Source organism: Miniopterus schreibersii, assembly GCF_964146895.1.
Source record: "Miniopterus schreibersii genome assembly, chromosome: 3".
NCBI classification, from domain to species: Eukaryota; Metazoa; Chordata; class Mammalia; order Chiroptera; family Miniopteridae; genus Miniopterus; species Miniopterus schreibersii.
In genome coordinates, this window is record NC_138103.1 from 56,605,086 (window position 1) to 56,621,875 (window position 16,790).

The 16,790-nt window shown below is 33.6% G+C and overlaps 1 protein-coding gene across 1 annotated transcript in view; it reads right to left on the reverse strand.

The window, feature by feature from the left end:
- The window catches only part of ADGRV1 (adhesion G protein-coupled receptor V1), a 425,471-nt gene that overhangs the window by 125,063 nt on the left and 283,618 nt on the right, over positions 1-16,790 (reverse strand). The window contains exon 84 of the mRNA XM_081133843.1: positions 3,077-3,193. Within this exon, the coding sequence (XP_080989969.1) occupies positions 3,077-3,193 (117 nt within the window). The remainder of the gene's footprint in view (positions 1-3,076; positions 3,194-16,790) is intronic.

The following is a 16,790-nucleotide window of genomic DNA, read 5'->3' on the forward strand; positions in this document are numbered from 1 at the left end:
TATTCTAAGATTGAATATATGATGCAGATCAAAATATATAATAATTCTACATGCTTAGCCCAATAATTAAAAGTTAATGTTTAACTTTTGCCATTATAAGCTATGCATCCACACACATATATCAAATTCTCTATACTGCTAAAAAGTATGAAGTAGAATCATTAAAATATTAATATTCTCTCAAATTTTTTCAATCCTATTTGACTAACAGTTTTGGGTTCACAGTAGTCTAATCTTTAACATAATGTTTTAAAAATGGATTCTAATTTTTAAAAAAAGATTTTAGCAGATTACTTTATAAATGGGAAAACGCAGGCTGGTAAAGTGACAACCTCCAACCACAAAGTAACTCATTAGAAGTAACCTACCTAGAATCAGAAGTTATTGAATTTTCCTCTTGTGGTCATACCACAAACCATGAAAAATATGTGGTGTACCATGTGAAATACATTGAACTTCATTGGTACTTTAAATAGTTTTTCTAAACTATTTGCCATACAGAAAGCTAATTAGTTTACTTAATGTGTATCAGCCACAATCATATTTACTTAAGACTTGAAGAAGAGATATAGAGTACACCAAATATGTATTAAGTGGGGTGAAATTTTATATGCCATGCTAACTCTCCCCCAAAGCAGGGAATCCATTTAAGTCCATGTTTAAAAATTAGTCATTTTCCCGTTTGGACATATTTCAGTGATTGGAAACAGCCTCTTCAACTTTGACAGTTTTACTGGCTATAAAAGTTCTTAACATGAATCAAATTTGCTTTCCTAATGTTTGACCCATTTGTTCTGGTTCTTCCAAATGTATTTTGTATTTCAGACAGCCATCACCTGTCCCAAGTTCTTGCCAGTTTACTTATCTCCAGCGGCTTCAGAGTTTCCTATAGGACTGTTTTCTGAATTCCCATTGGCTGATTAATGTTCTTGCTTAAACATGATTCATGAAAACGGTTAAGGGTCCCAGCATAATCTAAACATGTAACCACAGCTCTCCCAGCTGCCTCCATGCTGTTATTAATGTAACTCTGGCCTGTGTTGTATTTGTAGTTAACTGTAGTTGCTATGTTTTAAGCAATCCAGTCACACATTTGATTGCTGAATTTGTGTTAAGTTAAAATTTCAAATTGTTTACATTAACCCCCATTAGGTTATGTCTCTTTCAATCTGTCATAGTACAGTTTCTCTATATTGGTTCTACCTGTACTCTTAACACAGGCAGCTGCTCTTTGAGCTATCTTTCAGCTCTGTATCATCTCCTCCCTGATAAGAGAGTTTCCTGTGTTTTCATTCAAGTCACTCATGAAAAGAACTGAATAGGTCAAGGACATGGACAAAGACCTTCAACACACCATTGGGGACCTCAGTCCAGGCAGATAAACAACATGCACAGGACACACACAAAAAGTGCAACATAAAGCCCTAAAAAAATTTGTAATCACAGAATCTAGCAAAGACTATTTAATTTCAACAGATATTTAAATTTTATGTTATGCAATTTAGATTTATTTATTTTTTAATAGTTTGGGAGATTTAGAGAATACCACAAACTTTTCATAATTAGAGTTGCTCAAAAAGCCATAAAACAAAAATTCTGAGATAAGAATTATTATTGTCATATGCAGATTTAGAACCAAAGCTTAGAGAGAATTAATAACTTCATTAAGGTTACCAAGATAGTGGCTGAGCGAGAATCGAACCCCAGATGCAGGGCTCCAATTCAGCACCGGTAACTATCATACCTGGGAAAATATCCCTTCCTTGAGTCTGTCTGTCATTCTCCCCTAATAATACTGCCTTACTTTCTCTCACTATTGCTATATAGTGGAAATCCCAGATGCTTCTTATTCAACAAGAAAAAAGAATATGCAAGTGCCCAAATGCACCTATTTACATACAATAGTTCTCTTGCATACTCAGAAACACACATGAAACTATTCCTATCACATGAAAGATTAACAATACCATTATGTAGAAATCATTATTAAAGGAAGCATTTTAATTGAGCCATTAATGACATTTATCCTGCTGAAGTGGATCTAATTCTCACTTTAGCCTCTTCATCAAGCAAATCAGTACAGGACACTCAGCATGGGATTTTAGTGAGAAAAGGAAAGTTCGAATCTCTCCCTAACACTTACTAGTTCCTCAGGAGACTATGTGAAGACTCCCTGGGTCTCACTATATACTCATCCCCCAAAGTGGTCTCTTTCAAAGCAATGGAAGTCAACAATTTTCCAACTTTAAGTCAACAATTTGCTAATGTATTTCTATAGTGTGGGCCTCTGTTCTGAGATTGAGCCCTGTCTATCTCACTTCTTTCAAAGTTCCCATTGGAGATCTCACAGGAACTTCACACTGAGCATGTCCCCTGCAAAAACTCATCTTTCCCCCAGTCTCCAGTGATCATTATTTCAGTTCAAGGCACCATCATCTACCCATCGCTCATGCCAGAAACTTGGGAACATCTTCGTTCCACCTTCTTCAGGCTTCATAACCAATCTCTGCCTCCTATAGTTCTACATTAAAAAATGAAACAAAACAAAAACCTCAAAAGCTGACCACTTGCCTTAGCTTCTTCAGCTACCTCCCTGGTTCACACCACCATGTTCTCTCCCCTGGAAACATCTATACCTAATGTTACTTAATTTGCCTTCATGTCAACTCTTGTCAACTCTTCTCTGTTCCCAATTCACCACAAATAGGGAGGTCTTTCTAAAATCCAAATATTATCATGTCACTCCCTTGCTTAAAATCGTTCTATAACTTCCTCTACCAAAATGTTCAAATTTCTTTCTGTGCCTTACAGGTGCGCACATCACAAGCCTCATTTCCTACCACACCCTTATTTTCAACCTTACTAGAGCTCTTTTTACTTCCTCAAATGTACTGTGCTCTCTAATGCTGTATAGTATGTAAGGTTTTTCTTGCATTAATTTCCTGGGAATGCAGCGATGAAATTACTTCCATTTCAGTATAAAGAATATCAGATAAGAAGATCACTCCACTCAGATTCATTAGAAAGTCAAAAGGGTCGAGGGATAGGAGTGGGAGTGAGAACATAAGGTACCAACCTGAATGAGCATCCAGCTAAACTGGCAAAGATACAGGTAATGCATGACAGCCGCGATGGCCGAGCAGCTCTCATCTGTGAGCTGGGGACTTGCATATGCAGATGCCAGAAACACAATCTGTAAGAAACAAATACTTTTATTTTTAAATCAGGCTAAAATAAATCAAGAATATTAAGAAAATAAACGGTCTTATTATCTGAATCTATAATTCAAGGACTCGAAGGGACAATAAGTTGATTTGTTGCCTAAATTGAGATGACTAAGAATCTTCTAAAACTGGCAATCCACAAATTTTTATATTCCTAAGAAACAATGAATTCTATGAAATTATGCTACATGTTGCTTTGGGCTGTCAAGAGGAAATTCTCAAAGTAAACCTTATTCTTATTATTGATGGACAAAAATCCCATGAAATACATATGTTTTTGCTAAGAATAAAAGAGAGAATAGAGCAGAAATACCATTCCTTGTTTAAGTCAAAGCTAATGGGAAAGAACAGAAAGGAGGAAAAGCTGACTTGACCCTCATCTGCATCTTCTTGCTGAAAAGTAACATAAGTAACAAAATAGACAAATTAAATTTTAAATATCCAATCCTATGATTACTTTAATCTTTGGGTTTTTATTTTAACTGCCCTCAAGCCTTTGTTCAAACATAACCTTCATAACGAGGCCTCTCTTGACCACACTATTTAAAATGACACCCTCTTTCCTTCTCTCCTTCTAACACACGTGATTACCCCTACCCCTACGCTTTTCTTTTTTTTTTAAACAGAATTTATCACCTTCCAACATGCTCTATAATTTGCTTACTTATTATGTACAAATGAGTTTCCTGAAAAAATAAAGTCAACAAATTTGCCTATCCAGAACATACCACAAATAGCTTTTGGATTAGAGTTTATTTTAAAAACATGCTGAGATTTTCTTTGATTTTAGCTTCTAACTTCTGAATTGTAACATATTATAGGTTACAAGTTTAACCTTCCTAAATTCCACAAGTGTTCATTGAACACCTCCACTAAAATGCTGCCACTAAACACTGAGCACCAAGACCATGCCTTAGAACTTGCAAGCACAGAACTATGAGATTCAGCCCTACCCCCAAAGGAATAATTTTAATGTTTTATGTTCTTTCTTTTTGTGGCATCTATTTCCATAATGTCTTTAAAGGTGTAGCTACAATCAGTTTGAGTCTCTCTAATTCAGATTCTATGATATGGATTGTGTTGAAGTTACTCAATAGTTTTGTTCTAACCAATCTGGTTTGCTATGTAAAATAACAGTGTAATAAAAATTGTAGTTGAATGTCCTTGCTTTTAAGCATTTTAGGAAACTATTTATAAATGGTATGTTAATTTAAATAATTCTTATTCTTTCCAATACTTTTTTTTAAATTAAATTAGTATAGGTTATTATTTAAAATTGTATTTACTTTCAGAATACAGTTTTAACACCCCAAATTCCATTCTTAAGGTAGGACTTTTTCATGTTTTATTATGCTTGAATGTCCTTTTTTAAATTATTACTAGACCAGGTACAAATATACTTTTGTAAACTATGAACATTGTGCCAGAATATTCTCTGCATTATACTCTGTCTACATGGGAGAAGACTGTCACGAGAGGAGGCTGAGGCTTCACAATGCACACTGCTACAACAAGGAGGTGCTAAGAATACTTGGAGAACCAGCTCTGACTTGTGACCAGGCCTATCTAAAATTAAATTGATTAAAATGGAAACTAAATGATTAAGGCAAAAACACAACAACCTCCCAGCATAGCTAGCTCACACATGTTTAAGGCACATAACCTAAGAAGAGGTAAAGTTTTACCATTGTTCTTTTACTCCAACATGTAGAGACGACCAGGAAAAAGGTTATTTTCACCAACAGTTTTCTGGATACATTACATTGAACACCATGCCATTAAAATTTTTTTTCAAAGGTTCTCAGTCATTCATGTATTGGTTCATTTAGCAAGTGTTTGGATACCTATTATCTACAAAGCATTATGCTAACTATGCAAGGTAAAGAATATGACAGCTGAAAACTTGTACCAGATACGAGCTACATGTTTTTCATGCTGTGTGTGTGTGTGTGTGTGTGTGTAACCCACCTATTAATGATATAAAGTCATTGTTGTTTTTATCCCAATGTAATACACGATGAAAAAGAATCTGATGGGGAAATTAAGTTGTTTAAAGGTGTCATTGAACAAGTTTTAAAGTAAAGTGGGATTCAAATCCTGGTGCTCTGATTTGTAAAATCAGAGTTCTTCCTAGAACACCACAAAGCTAAATCAAGCACATGTCCTGTCTAAAAGTTGACATCTAGTTCACTGTTTCTCAATCAATCATTTTGAACCCATGGCCCACTACAGGCTCATAATGCAACAGAATATGATGACAATAGCAAATACAATATTATTCTTAGTTCTATATTGATATAACATACATACATCTTAACTAAAGAGAAAATAAAAATAAATATATTTCCCGAAAGAGAGTATCTGATATATGTTGTTAATAACTTAGAAAATTCTTTGCTGTTTCTGGTTAATTAGAGCTCTACTTAACAGCCAAGGGAGGAATTATACAGGAAATACTTAGATTTTTTGTTTGCTTGCTTGTTTTGTTTCACTTTAAATATATAGCATGTGTGTATGCTTGGTTGGGCTAAATAATAAGTAATAATAAAAACTTTTTCCTATAAACCTCAATTCTCAGTATTCCCTAATGTACACTCCCCCACCTGACGCCACATTTTACCGCGGACATTCTCACTGCTCTATGAAATGCCCTTCTCTCTGCTCTCCATCTTATCCAAAACCTCCATTTTTACGGGACCAGCTCAAATTCCGCCGTCCCCCTCTGACCATAACAGACTCCCAGGCTTTCCTCTTGTTTTAGCGGCACAGCACTTACTATGGAACATTCATAATGAGCCAAATGTTGTCCTTTCTAATAGGAGAGTGCCCAAGGATAAAGCCAGAGACACACATAATGCAATGAAATGTGGCAGATATGGATTAAATGATCAGGAAATGCAGAGTCAAGATTGATTAGTCCTGCTTGTGAAAGTCAAAGAAATATTCAAAGAGGAAACAGAACTGCTTCCACCACATTGGTTGCTATTCCCTAAAACATGTTCCATCATCTCTCTGCTCTGCTTTGTTTTCTTTCCCTTCCAGCCAGAACTTATTTCTTTCTCATCTTCCTCTTGAAATCATGTCCATTTTTCAAGGCATGGTTGAAATGTCAACTCTATCATAAATATATGGCTATTTCTTTCAACCATAAACCACATTTTACTCCTCTGAATTTTTAAAACAGGATTTTATTAACCTAAGGATTGGTTTTCCTATAAACCTCAGTCTCCCTAATTCTTAGAGAAAATCAGCCTTAATCTCATGAAAAACTTTCAACTCCTTAAAGGCAACAATTTGATCTTATTCTCTATTAAAATTATTTTGAGATACATTATTTAAAAAGAAAACATAGCAAATAGTCACTACCCCATACAGACCCTCTCATAGATTTAAGCATAGTGTTTTGTAAAACAGCTTTATTGAAGTATAATTCAAAGATAGTAAATGGCACATGAAATGTATGATCTAACAAGCTTTGACACATATATCTACCTGTGAAACCATCATCTCAATCAAGATAATTAACATGTACATCATCCCTGAAGTTTCCTCAGGACCTCTGTAGTGCCTCCCTGCACCACTGCTTCTTCCATCCCCAAGCAACCTGTTTTCTATCACTACACATAAGTTTGCATTTACTAGAATTTTATGTAACTGGAATCAGATGTACTCTTTTTGTCTCTAGTGTATTTCACTCAGCATCATTATCTTGGGAATCATCCAAAATAATGCATGACTGGTTCATTCTCTTTTTAGTGTCGAGTAGTATTCCAATTAGGTACCCTTTCACCTGTTGATGGATATTTGGGCTGTTTCCAGTTTTTGACTTTTACAAATAAAGCTGTCATGAATGTGTGAGTCTGTGCACGGACATATGCTTTCATTTATCTTGGTAAATATCTGGGAGAGGGATGGCTGGATCATTTGGTGTGTATTTTTACAATTTGATAGATTACTTTCCAAAGTGTTTGCATCATTTTATATTTCCACCAGTAACGTGTGAGTGTCCAGTTGCTCCACATTCTCGCTAAAACTTGTTATGGTGATTTTTTTTGTTTTTGTCTTGTTTTTTTTTTTTTTTTACAAGCAGGAGTTTACTTAGAAAGTCACAGAGGTAGAAGAAATGAGCCATGGTGAGTTAGTTCTTAAGATTTTAGCCTTTCTAATGGGTACACGGTAGTTCCCCATTGTGGTTTTAATTTCCATTTTACCTATTTAGTAATGATGTTGATTATTTTTTTGCATGCTTATTTGCAATCCATATCTCATCTTTGAAGTAATGCTCTTTTAAATCTTTTGCCCACTTTTAAAATTCAGTTGTTTTCTTACTATTGAGTTTGATGAGTTCTTTCTATATTCATCATACAAGTCTTTCATCAGATATTTGATTTGTAAATATTTTCTCTCAGACTGTGGCTTGTCTTCTAATTTTGTTTCTTTTAAAATTTTCTTTTTAATTTATTGATTTTTTTTTAGAGAAAGAGGCAGGAGGGGGAGGGGAGAGAGAGAGGGAGAGAGGAGATCAATTTGTTGTTCCACTATTTACGCATTCATTTGTTGATGATTGTATATGCCCTGACCGGGGATGGAACCCGCAATAATTTTGGTGTATTGGGATGACACTCCAACAGAGCTAACTGGCCAGGGCCTAATTCTCTTAACAGTGTCTTTTGAAGAACAACAGTTTCTTAACATTGATGAAACCCAATTGGATTGGATTGTACTTTTTTGAGCTTTTATAGATTATACTTTGAAATCATATCTAAGAAAATTTTGCCTAACCCAAATTGACAGAGGTTTTTCTGACATGCGTTTCTACAAGTCTTATTGTTTCAGGTTTTACAATTAGGTCTTTGATTGACATTGAGTTATTTTTAATATGATGCAAAGTGTGGTTGAAAGCTTTCTGCTTGTTTTGCAGATGGATATCCAATTTTTCTAGTATCTTTTCTTTTGGAAAGACTATCTTTTCCCTAATGAATCATCTATAATTATATATATTTGCATATATATATGCAGGTCAATTTCTGGACTGTCTAACCAGTTCCACTGAATTTGTTCACATCAATACCACATCATCTTGATTAATGTAGCTATAATTCTTGAAAACAGGTGGCATTAGGCTTGAATTTGTTCTTTTTCAAAGTTGTTTTGGTTATTTCAAGTCATTGGCATTTCCATATGAAGTTTAGAACCAAGTAGTTGATTTCTACATTTAAAAAAAAAAAAAAAGGCTGCTTGGATTTTTACTGGGACAGTGTTGAATCCCAGTCTAAGGAGAATTGACATATTAACAATATGTCATGTATCTCATGAAAAAAGTTTACCTTTCCATCTATTTAGGTTTTTTTCTTACTTCTCTTAGGTGTACTTTGTAGTTGTCCATGTACAGGTCCTTCAGATATTTAAAAAATTATCCCTAATTATTTATATTTTCACTGTTATCGTAACTGACATTTCATTAAATTTTAATTTCTAATTGCTCATTGAAAGTATATAGAAATACAATTGATTTTGGGGATATTGCTCTTGTATCCTGCAAACTTACAGAACACACTTATTAGTCTGAGTAGCTTTTTTGTAGAAAACATTTATTTTCTATATGAAGTATCATGTCATCTCTGAATAAAGGGTCTTTTATTTATTTCCTAATCAAAATAACTAGTTTCCTGCCTTTCTGGAATAGACAGGTAGGTAGGTAGGTAGCTAGACAGATATAGGTAGATAGATATAGACATAGTGTATACACATACACTATATTGAAAAGCAGTGGTGAAAATAAACACCCTTGCTTTGTTTCTGATCTTAGGGGAAAACATTTGGTTTTTGACTTATTTTTATGGACTGAATTGTGTCCCACCAAAATTCATAACTTGAAATCCTAACCTCTAATACCTCAGAATGTAACTATACCTGAAAAATGAGATTAATGAGAAGTAATTAAGTTACAATGAGCTCTTTAAGGTGGGTCTACTCCAATATGACTGGTATTTTTATAAGAAAAGAAAATTTTGGATACAAATATGCACACATACAGAAGAAAAACCAAGTGAAGACAAAGGGAGAAGACAGACATCATTAAAGCAAGGAGAGAGGCCTCAAAATGAAATCAACCTTGCCAACACCTTGATTTCATACTTCTAGCCCTCAGAAGTGTGAGAAAATAAATTTGTTATTTAAGCCATCTAGTCTGAGGTATTTTATTATGGCAGCCCTAGCAAATTAATACAACTTTAGGTTAGATACATGTTTTGTTGGTTTTTGTTTTTTTTTTTTTAGAAGCCCTTATCACATTAAGTTCCCCTCTGTTCCTACTTTGTTGGGAGGTTTCCTTTTTTCTTTTAATCAGGAATGGGTATTGAATTTTGGCAAATGCTATTTCTCTATTAAAATTATAAAATTATTATTCAATTTTTGTTTAATATAATAAATCACATTGATTGATATTTTAATATTAAACCAACCTTATATAGTGGGAATAGTTATCACTTTGTTGTGATGTATTAGCTTTTGATTTGCTAAAATTGTATTAAGAATGTCTGCATCAATGTTCATGATGAACATTGGTTAGAGTTTTACTTCTTGTCATATCTTTGTCTCATTTTCATATCAGGGTAATGCTGTTCTCAGAGAGTAAGTTAGGAAGTGTTTCCTCTTTTTCAATTTTCCAGAAGAATTTGTGTAGAATTGGTATTTTCTTTTCCTTAAATGTTGGGAAATTCACCAGTGAAACTATATTAGGACTATAGTTTTCTTACTGGGAAGATTTTTTAAATATAGATTTAATTTCTTTAACAGACATAGAGCTACTCAGGTAATCTATATCTTCTTAAATGAGTTTTGGCAATTTGCGTCTTTTAAAGAATGTGTTTATTTCACTGAAATTGGCAAGTTGATTGGCATAAAGTTATGTATAATATTCCCTCACTATCAAGATCTCTAATGGTGCCCCTTCTCTCTTTCTTCATATTAGTAATGAGGATTTACTCTATTATTTATCCTGATCATTCTAATCAAAGGTTAATGATTTTATTAATCTTCTAAAAGAACTGGCTCTTGGTTGCACTCATTTTCTCTATTGTTTTGCAGCTTTCTATTGCAATGATTCTGTTTTGCTCTTTATTATTTATTACTTCTATGTATTGAGTTTTAAAAATTTCTTTTTATGTGGTCATATTTTGGAAGCTTTACTTCTTTTTCAAATATAGGCACTTAGTTCTATAAATTACCTCTTATTATTACTTTAGAAGGATCACTCAAATTTTGATATATTGTGTTTTTATTTTCACTGAGTTCAAAATACTTGGAGATTTTTCTTCTGATCTTTTTGACGTGTGGATTATCTATAAGTGAACTAATTAGTTTCCAAATATTTGAGGATGTTCCAATGACTGTGCTATTGTTGATTATTAATTTACTTTCATTGTAGTCAGAGGACATGCTCTGTAGGACATTAATAATTTAAAACTGACTAGCCTATGTTACATGTGTAGTTAATAAAAATGTGTATTCTACTGTTGTAGGTGGCATGTTCTATAAATCTCAATTAGGTCCAGCTGAATGATAACATTTAAAAATATTTTATATTCTTCCTTATTTTCTGTTCTTTTTAAGTCTATCAATTATTGAGAAGTCTTTAAATTCCCAAATATAATTATGGATTTGTCAGTTTTTCCTTGTAGTCCTATCAGGTTTTGCATTGTCTAATTGGAAGTTCTATTATTAAGCATATAGATATTTAGGATTATTATATCCTCTCAATAAAATGACCCTTATCGTTCTGGAATGACCTTCTTTCTCTCTGGTATCATTTTTTGCTCTGAAATCTACTTTGATGATAATATAGTCAATCCAACTTTCCCCCATCTTTTTACTTTCAATTTATATGTGTTTTTATATTTGAAGTGTGTTTCTTGTAGTCAGCATATAGTTATGTCTTGTTTTTTAATTCAATTTGCAAATCTCCTTTTAAATGGTATATTTAGAACATTTGCATTTAATGATTTTGTGTACTGAAATTTAAGTCTATTGTTTTGCTATTTGATTTTTATTTGTCACATCTGTGAAAATTATCTGGTGATAATTTCTGTCAGCTTTCATATATTTGAAAACATCTCTAATTAACCTTTACTTTGAAAGATATTTTCGTTGACAAGTACTCTGCTTCTGTGCTTAAGCATGTTGCTCTACTATCTCCTCAGGTGGATTATTTCTGACAAGGAATCTACCGTAATTCTTACGTTTCTTCCTCTGTATGGAAATTTTTTGTTTTAATATTTATTGCTTTTAACATTTTTTCTTTATCACTGGTTTTGAGCAGTTTGACCATGATGTACCTTGGTATAGTTTCTTCATGTTTCTTTTGTTTGGAGCTCATTGTGGTTCATTGAGCTTGAATCTGTAGGTTTACTATTTTAACAAATTTGGAAATTTTTAAATCATATTTTTTCAAATGCTCTTTTCCAAACATATCCTCTTTAACTTCTTTTCCTGGCACCCCAATTACACATACATGAACCCTTATTTTTTTTTTTCTGTACAGCCCACTGGTGCTTTATTTTTTGTTATTCTCTCTTCTCCTTGATTTTCATTTTAAATAATTTATATTGCTATATTTTGTTTCTTATTTTTTTCTTCTGCTATTTCTAATCTGCTATTAATCCCATCCAGTGTATTTTTCATCTCAAGCACTGCAGTTCTGATTTCTAAAAGTCTGACTTAGTGCATTTTAATAACTTCCATGTTTCTACTTAACTTTTTGAACACATGGAATTCAGCTATAATAAATGTATGTGCCCTCGCTTGCCAATTCTAACATCTGTAAAAGTTCAGTATTAGTTGATTAATTGATTTAATCATCTATTTATGTCAAATTTTCTTACTTTTTGCCATGTCTTATAATTTTTTATTAAATGTCAGACATTGAGATTTTACTTTTTTGGGTGTTGGATATTTGTATTCATATAAATATTTTTGAGCTTTGTCCTAAGATGCACTTGGAAGCAGTTTAATCTTTTTAATTTTTGCCGTTAAGATTTTTTAAGCAGACCAATTATTCCCTAGGACCAAAGCAAGATTTATCTGTGTACTCTACTCAGTTGCTTGTGAATCTTGAGATTTTTTCATTCCAACTAGTGGGAGCAGACAGTATTACTGGCGCTATGTAAGCACCTGGCATTGTATCCCTTTATCTTTTGGGTGACTCTTCCTCTGGTCTTGAGTACTTTCCTCACACACAGGGACTAATCAGTGCTCAGCTGAATACTGAGAACCCTCTGGAGTTTTTTCTTTTCCAGTACTCTGTCCCACGAACTCCTGCGACCTTCAGCTTTCTCAGACTCTCACCTTGTTTCCTCAATTCTGTTAGTCTGCGGGGCTCCACCTGAACTCTTTCTCCTTGTGCCAGCACCTGGTAAGCCTTATAGGCAATAGTCCAGGGCAACTGTTAAGCTCACCTTGTTTGTTTCCTATACCACAGGGATCCCTATCGATCACTGCCCGATGTCTAGTCTATCGAAATTGTTCTTTCATACATATTGCCATGTTTTATTTGTTTCAGATTTAAGGGTAAATCTGGTCCCTGTCATTGCACCTTGGCTTGAAGCAAAATCTAGCAGATATTTTATTCCTTTTGGATCTTGTTATTAGTATTCTATATTTTTCTTTAATTAAAATATTTACTATTATTTTGGTGCTCTATCTTGAACTCAACTAAAATGCACTTGTATATAAATTATCCATATATTTTACTTTATAAATTTTTATAGCTAACCTTTTCTAATCCACTTAGCTTCCCTTGACCACAAAAAGTTTTATATTCTCTTCTTTCAATATCAGCTAATAAGTTATTTTAAACATTAGTTCCAATGATAAAAGCAAACTATTTTAACTTACTAAAAAAATCACAAAATGCTGAGCTCTAAAGGTCTCTGGTATATATAAATTGTTTACATCTGCAAAATCTCTTTCAGTAGAAAATAGTGTATAACTTTAATCTGATGCTAAAGACAAAGACACCTTTGCAAGCTGCTGATGCACTGACCACTGTGGCGCGGCCAGCGATCACGGCGTTCACGGTGTAATGACACTGCCGTGACACCAACGCATTCTGTGGGGGCACTTAACCTTTATTGGCATTATCTAGGCAACTTTCAAAATTACTTGAAGAAACATTTAAAACTATCTGAAGACCTTAACAAAGCATTAAACATAAAACATCAGTACAACTTAGTGATAATCTTTAATTTCTTATGCAATAGGGTAGAAGCAGAAATGAAAATGTAACTCTAAGGAAAGGCTATCAATTTTTTTCTACTTAACTCTGCTCATTAGAAATTGCTTGGAGCATGTTCCTCTAAACATAGCACTTGTAATAATGCCATATTCATTTATTATATCTTTGCTTCCTTACTTTGGGGTCACATACTATGCTTACCACTTTTGTTTTTCTGGGCTAGCATCTTTTTCACTGGCATTTTTACCCTGTCCCTTAAAAGAATGTTTAAATGTCAGGCATATTCAGTAAATACCAAATCTTAATTTTCACTATTATTAAAAATATCTTACTAAATATTATAACTATTTTCACAAATTTCACATGGCTTTCTTTCCCCCCACATTGGTTAGAAGACTTCAAATATTCTTGGGTAGCCCTCCTATGATCTTCACATCAAGGAATGTAAATCTGTTATGCTCATTTTTGTCTCTCTCTCTTCCTCTCCCTCTTTTTTTTTTTTCCCTCCCTCCCTCCCTCCCTCCCTCCCTCCCTCCCTCCCTCCCTCCCTCCCTCCCTCCCTCCCTCCCTCCCTCCCATATTCCCCCTTTCCTCTCTTTCTTCCATCCATCTGAAACAAATCCCAACTCCCTATAATTTATACTTCCTTTTCCTGTTATATAATTTATGAAATCAAAGACCCCTAAATGCTAATCTAAATATACCTCTGAAAGTCTTAGGTGTGGCAGGGAGGTGTTTTAGGCAATGCAATAGTTTTTGGCAACTACTGAATGTCAGAAACCAGTCTGAACAGGTTTTTATCATTATTAATTTTTTATAGTTGCCATAGTAAAAACACAGTCCAAAAATCAACATATTTATAGTTTTCAAATGGCATATTCTGTAAATGTCCTGTCTTTAGTGTATCATTGAGCCTGATGCTGTAAGTAACACAGGGCACAGATCTCCTACTTATACTACATGTTACTGTCAGAACATTAAGCATGTTGCTATCTCACCACATCTAACAACTAAAATACACCAACATTAAGTAAATCAATTGCGATTACTCAGCGTCAGAAGCAGGTGGAAACTGGGAGTGTGTCCACTTAGACTGTATACACGCACAGGCAGCTTAAGTTGTTTCAGCGTATCACTTAAAAGAAGACAGTCAACAGTTGTCAATTATCATTTAAAAGAAACACAAACCTCATGTCAATACACATCTCAATTTTTATTCTAGCTCATTTTTTGGTAAAGTAGACTGCTTGGGATACCTGAAACCCACAGATAAAAGATATTTTAAAAGGTCCTGTAAAAGTAGAATTTACAAAAAAATTTTTTAAACAGTAATTTTCTCTCTGAAAAACAGATCTTTATGAGTCACTCTTTAACACCAAGACTAGTATTTTTCACTTGGTACATAGCCAAAGAAGTATTAACTTAATTTTATCAGCAATAATAATAATAATAATAATAATTACTATTTAATGAATGATCATTATGAGGTATAGTGCTAAGTGCCCTACAAGATATTATTTCATCTTATCCCTAAATAACCCATGCAATTTAGAGTTCAATGCCTTCATTTTATAGAGGAGAAACTGAGGTTTAATAAAATTTATTGTAAAGTTTGGAAAAGAAGCTCTATGTTTTACATAATACACAGATACCTGATACATTCTGTTATTAAAAATTAACTTCAGCTTAAAACTTATTTACTCAATATTTGTTAAAATATAAAAGGCAGTTTTTAATTACTGTTGATAATTGTTCAAATACTCCACTGGCACAGTTAAAATTCAATGAGCATAGTCAAAATTTGATTAAAACTTTAAAAAATTAAACACATTTCTGTAAGTCTTTAATAAGAGAGGCTTTTATATGGATTTTTAATGAATAAAAAAATGCAATAAATTGCTTACAACCATTCCCATACTCTTTCTCTGTTACGTTATTCTCTGCATCATTTCCCCCTTTAGGACTATGCAAGAAAATTATGTTATAACAATTATTATAAAAGAAAAGTACACATTATTTTCATGGCTTATTGCTTTCAAATCATATTTTTACTTCAAATAAAATCAAATAGCAAAATTTTTTACATACAACTTTTTAAACTTTTCACTTGAATTGTTATTTACAGCAGGGCAAGTTGCACTGTCTTTATTTGTAATTTTACGGAGGTCATTAGATTCATTGGTAGCAAAGATTGAGAGCAATAGCAGGATATCTGGAAAATGAAATGATTGAATCAATTCTGGGAAGGGACCTATAATAATTAGAAAAGACAACTCAAATGAATGACACATGCTCTACATACAGAGCATGTGACTCTCTGTAAGGAACTGGGCACCCAGAATCCAGAGTGGAGGCTACTTGAGGCATAGCAGTTTATATAACCTAATTAGCCAACCCACAAGGATTAAAGGACCTAATCACTTGCCAATAAAGGACTTGAGAAGCTTGGTATAATATGAACAAGCTGAGTTCTTTTATCATACACCATAAATTTATAATGAAAATAAAATGGAGAATTGGCCATTTCATTCAAATCAAAAGAGCATGTGGGTGTGCCTGGATTTCTTCATTGCACCTTTCATCCAGCTAGTCTGTGCTCTAGACACTACAAGCAAAGCTCATTGCATGATGGAATGAAGGCAAGGGCCAGAACTGAAGAATTTAGGTTAGCATATTTTACAGTTTCATAAAGTCTTTGGAAGAAACTACAGCTACAAATGCAGATTTTATCTCAGAGTTGTCATAAGAATCTGCCAAATATATTTATTGATTTTAGAGAGAGAGGAATGGAGGGAGAGAGGGCGTAGAGAAAGAGAGAGGAAACACATCAATTTGTTGTTCACTTATTTATGCATTCATTTGTTGATTCTCGTATGTGCCTTGAGCAGGGATCTAATCCATAACCTTAGCATATCAGGACAATGCTCTAGCTCTAAACAACTGAGCTACTAGGCCAGGGCCTGCCAAAGATATTTAATATTTGAATATAAAGTGCTCTGAGCTCAGCTTTTCAAATCCCTCAGTCTCTTCATGGAAAAAAAAAAAGCAACCCAAAAATAATAATATGGCCTAGCGATAAAGATCATGAGCTCTGAGCCAAAATGCTTAATTCAGATCTCTGCTTTATTCCTTATTAGTTGTCTGAACTTTGGAAAATTACCTCTCTGTGCCTTTTATCTTATCTCAAATAAAGATGATAGCCCAACCAGGTGTGGCTCAGTGGTTGAGCATAGACCTAGGATCCAGGAGGTCAAGTGTTCATTATCTGAGTAAATCAATTAAACCCCAAAACTGATTGTGCTAAAAATAAACTAGGTCCTCCAAGAAGATCC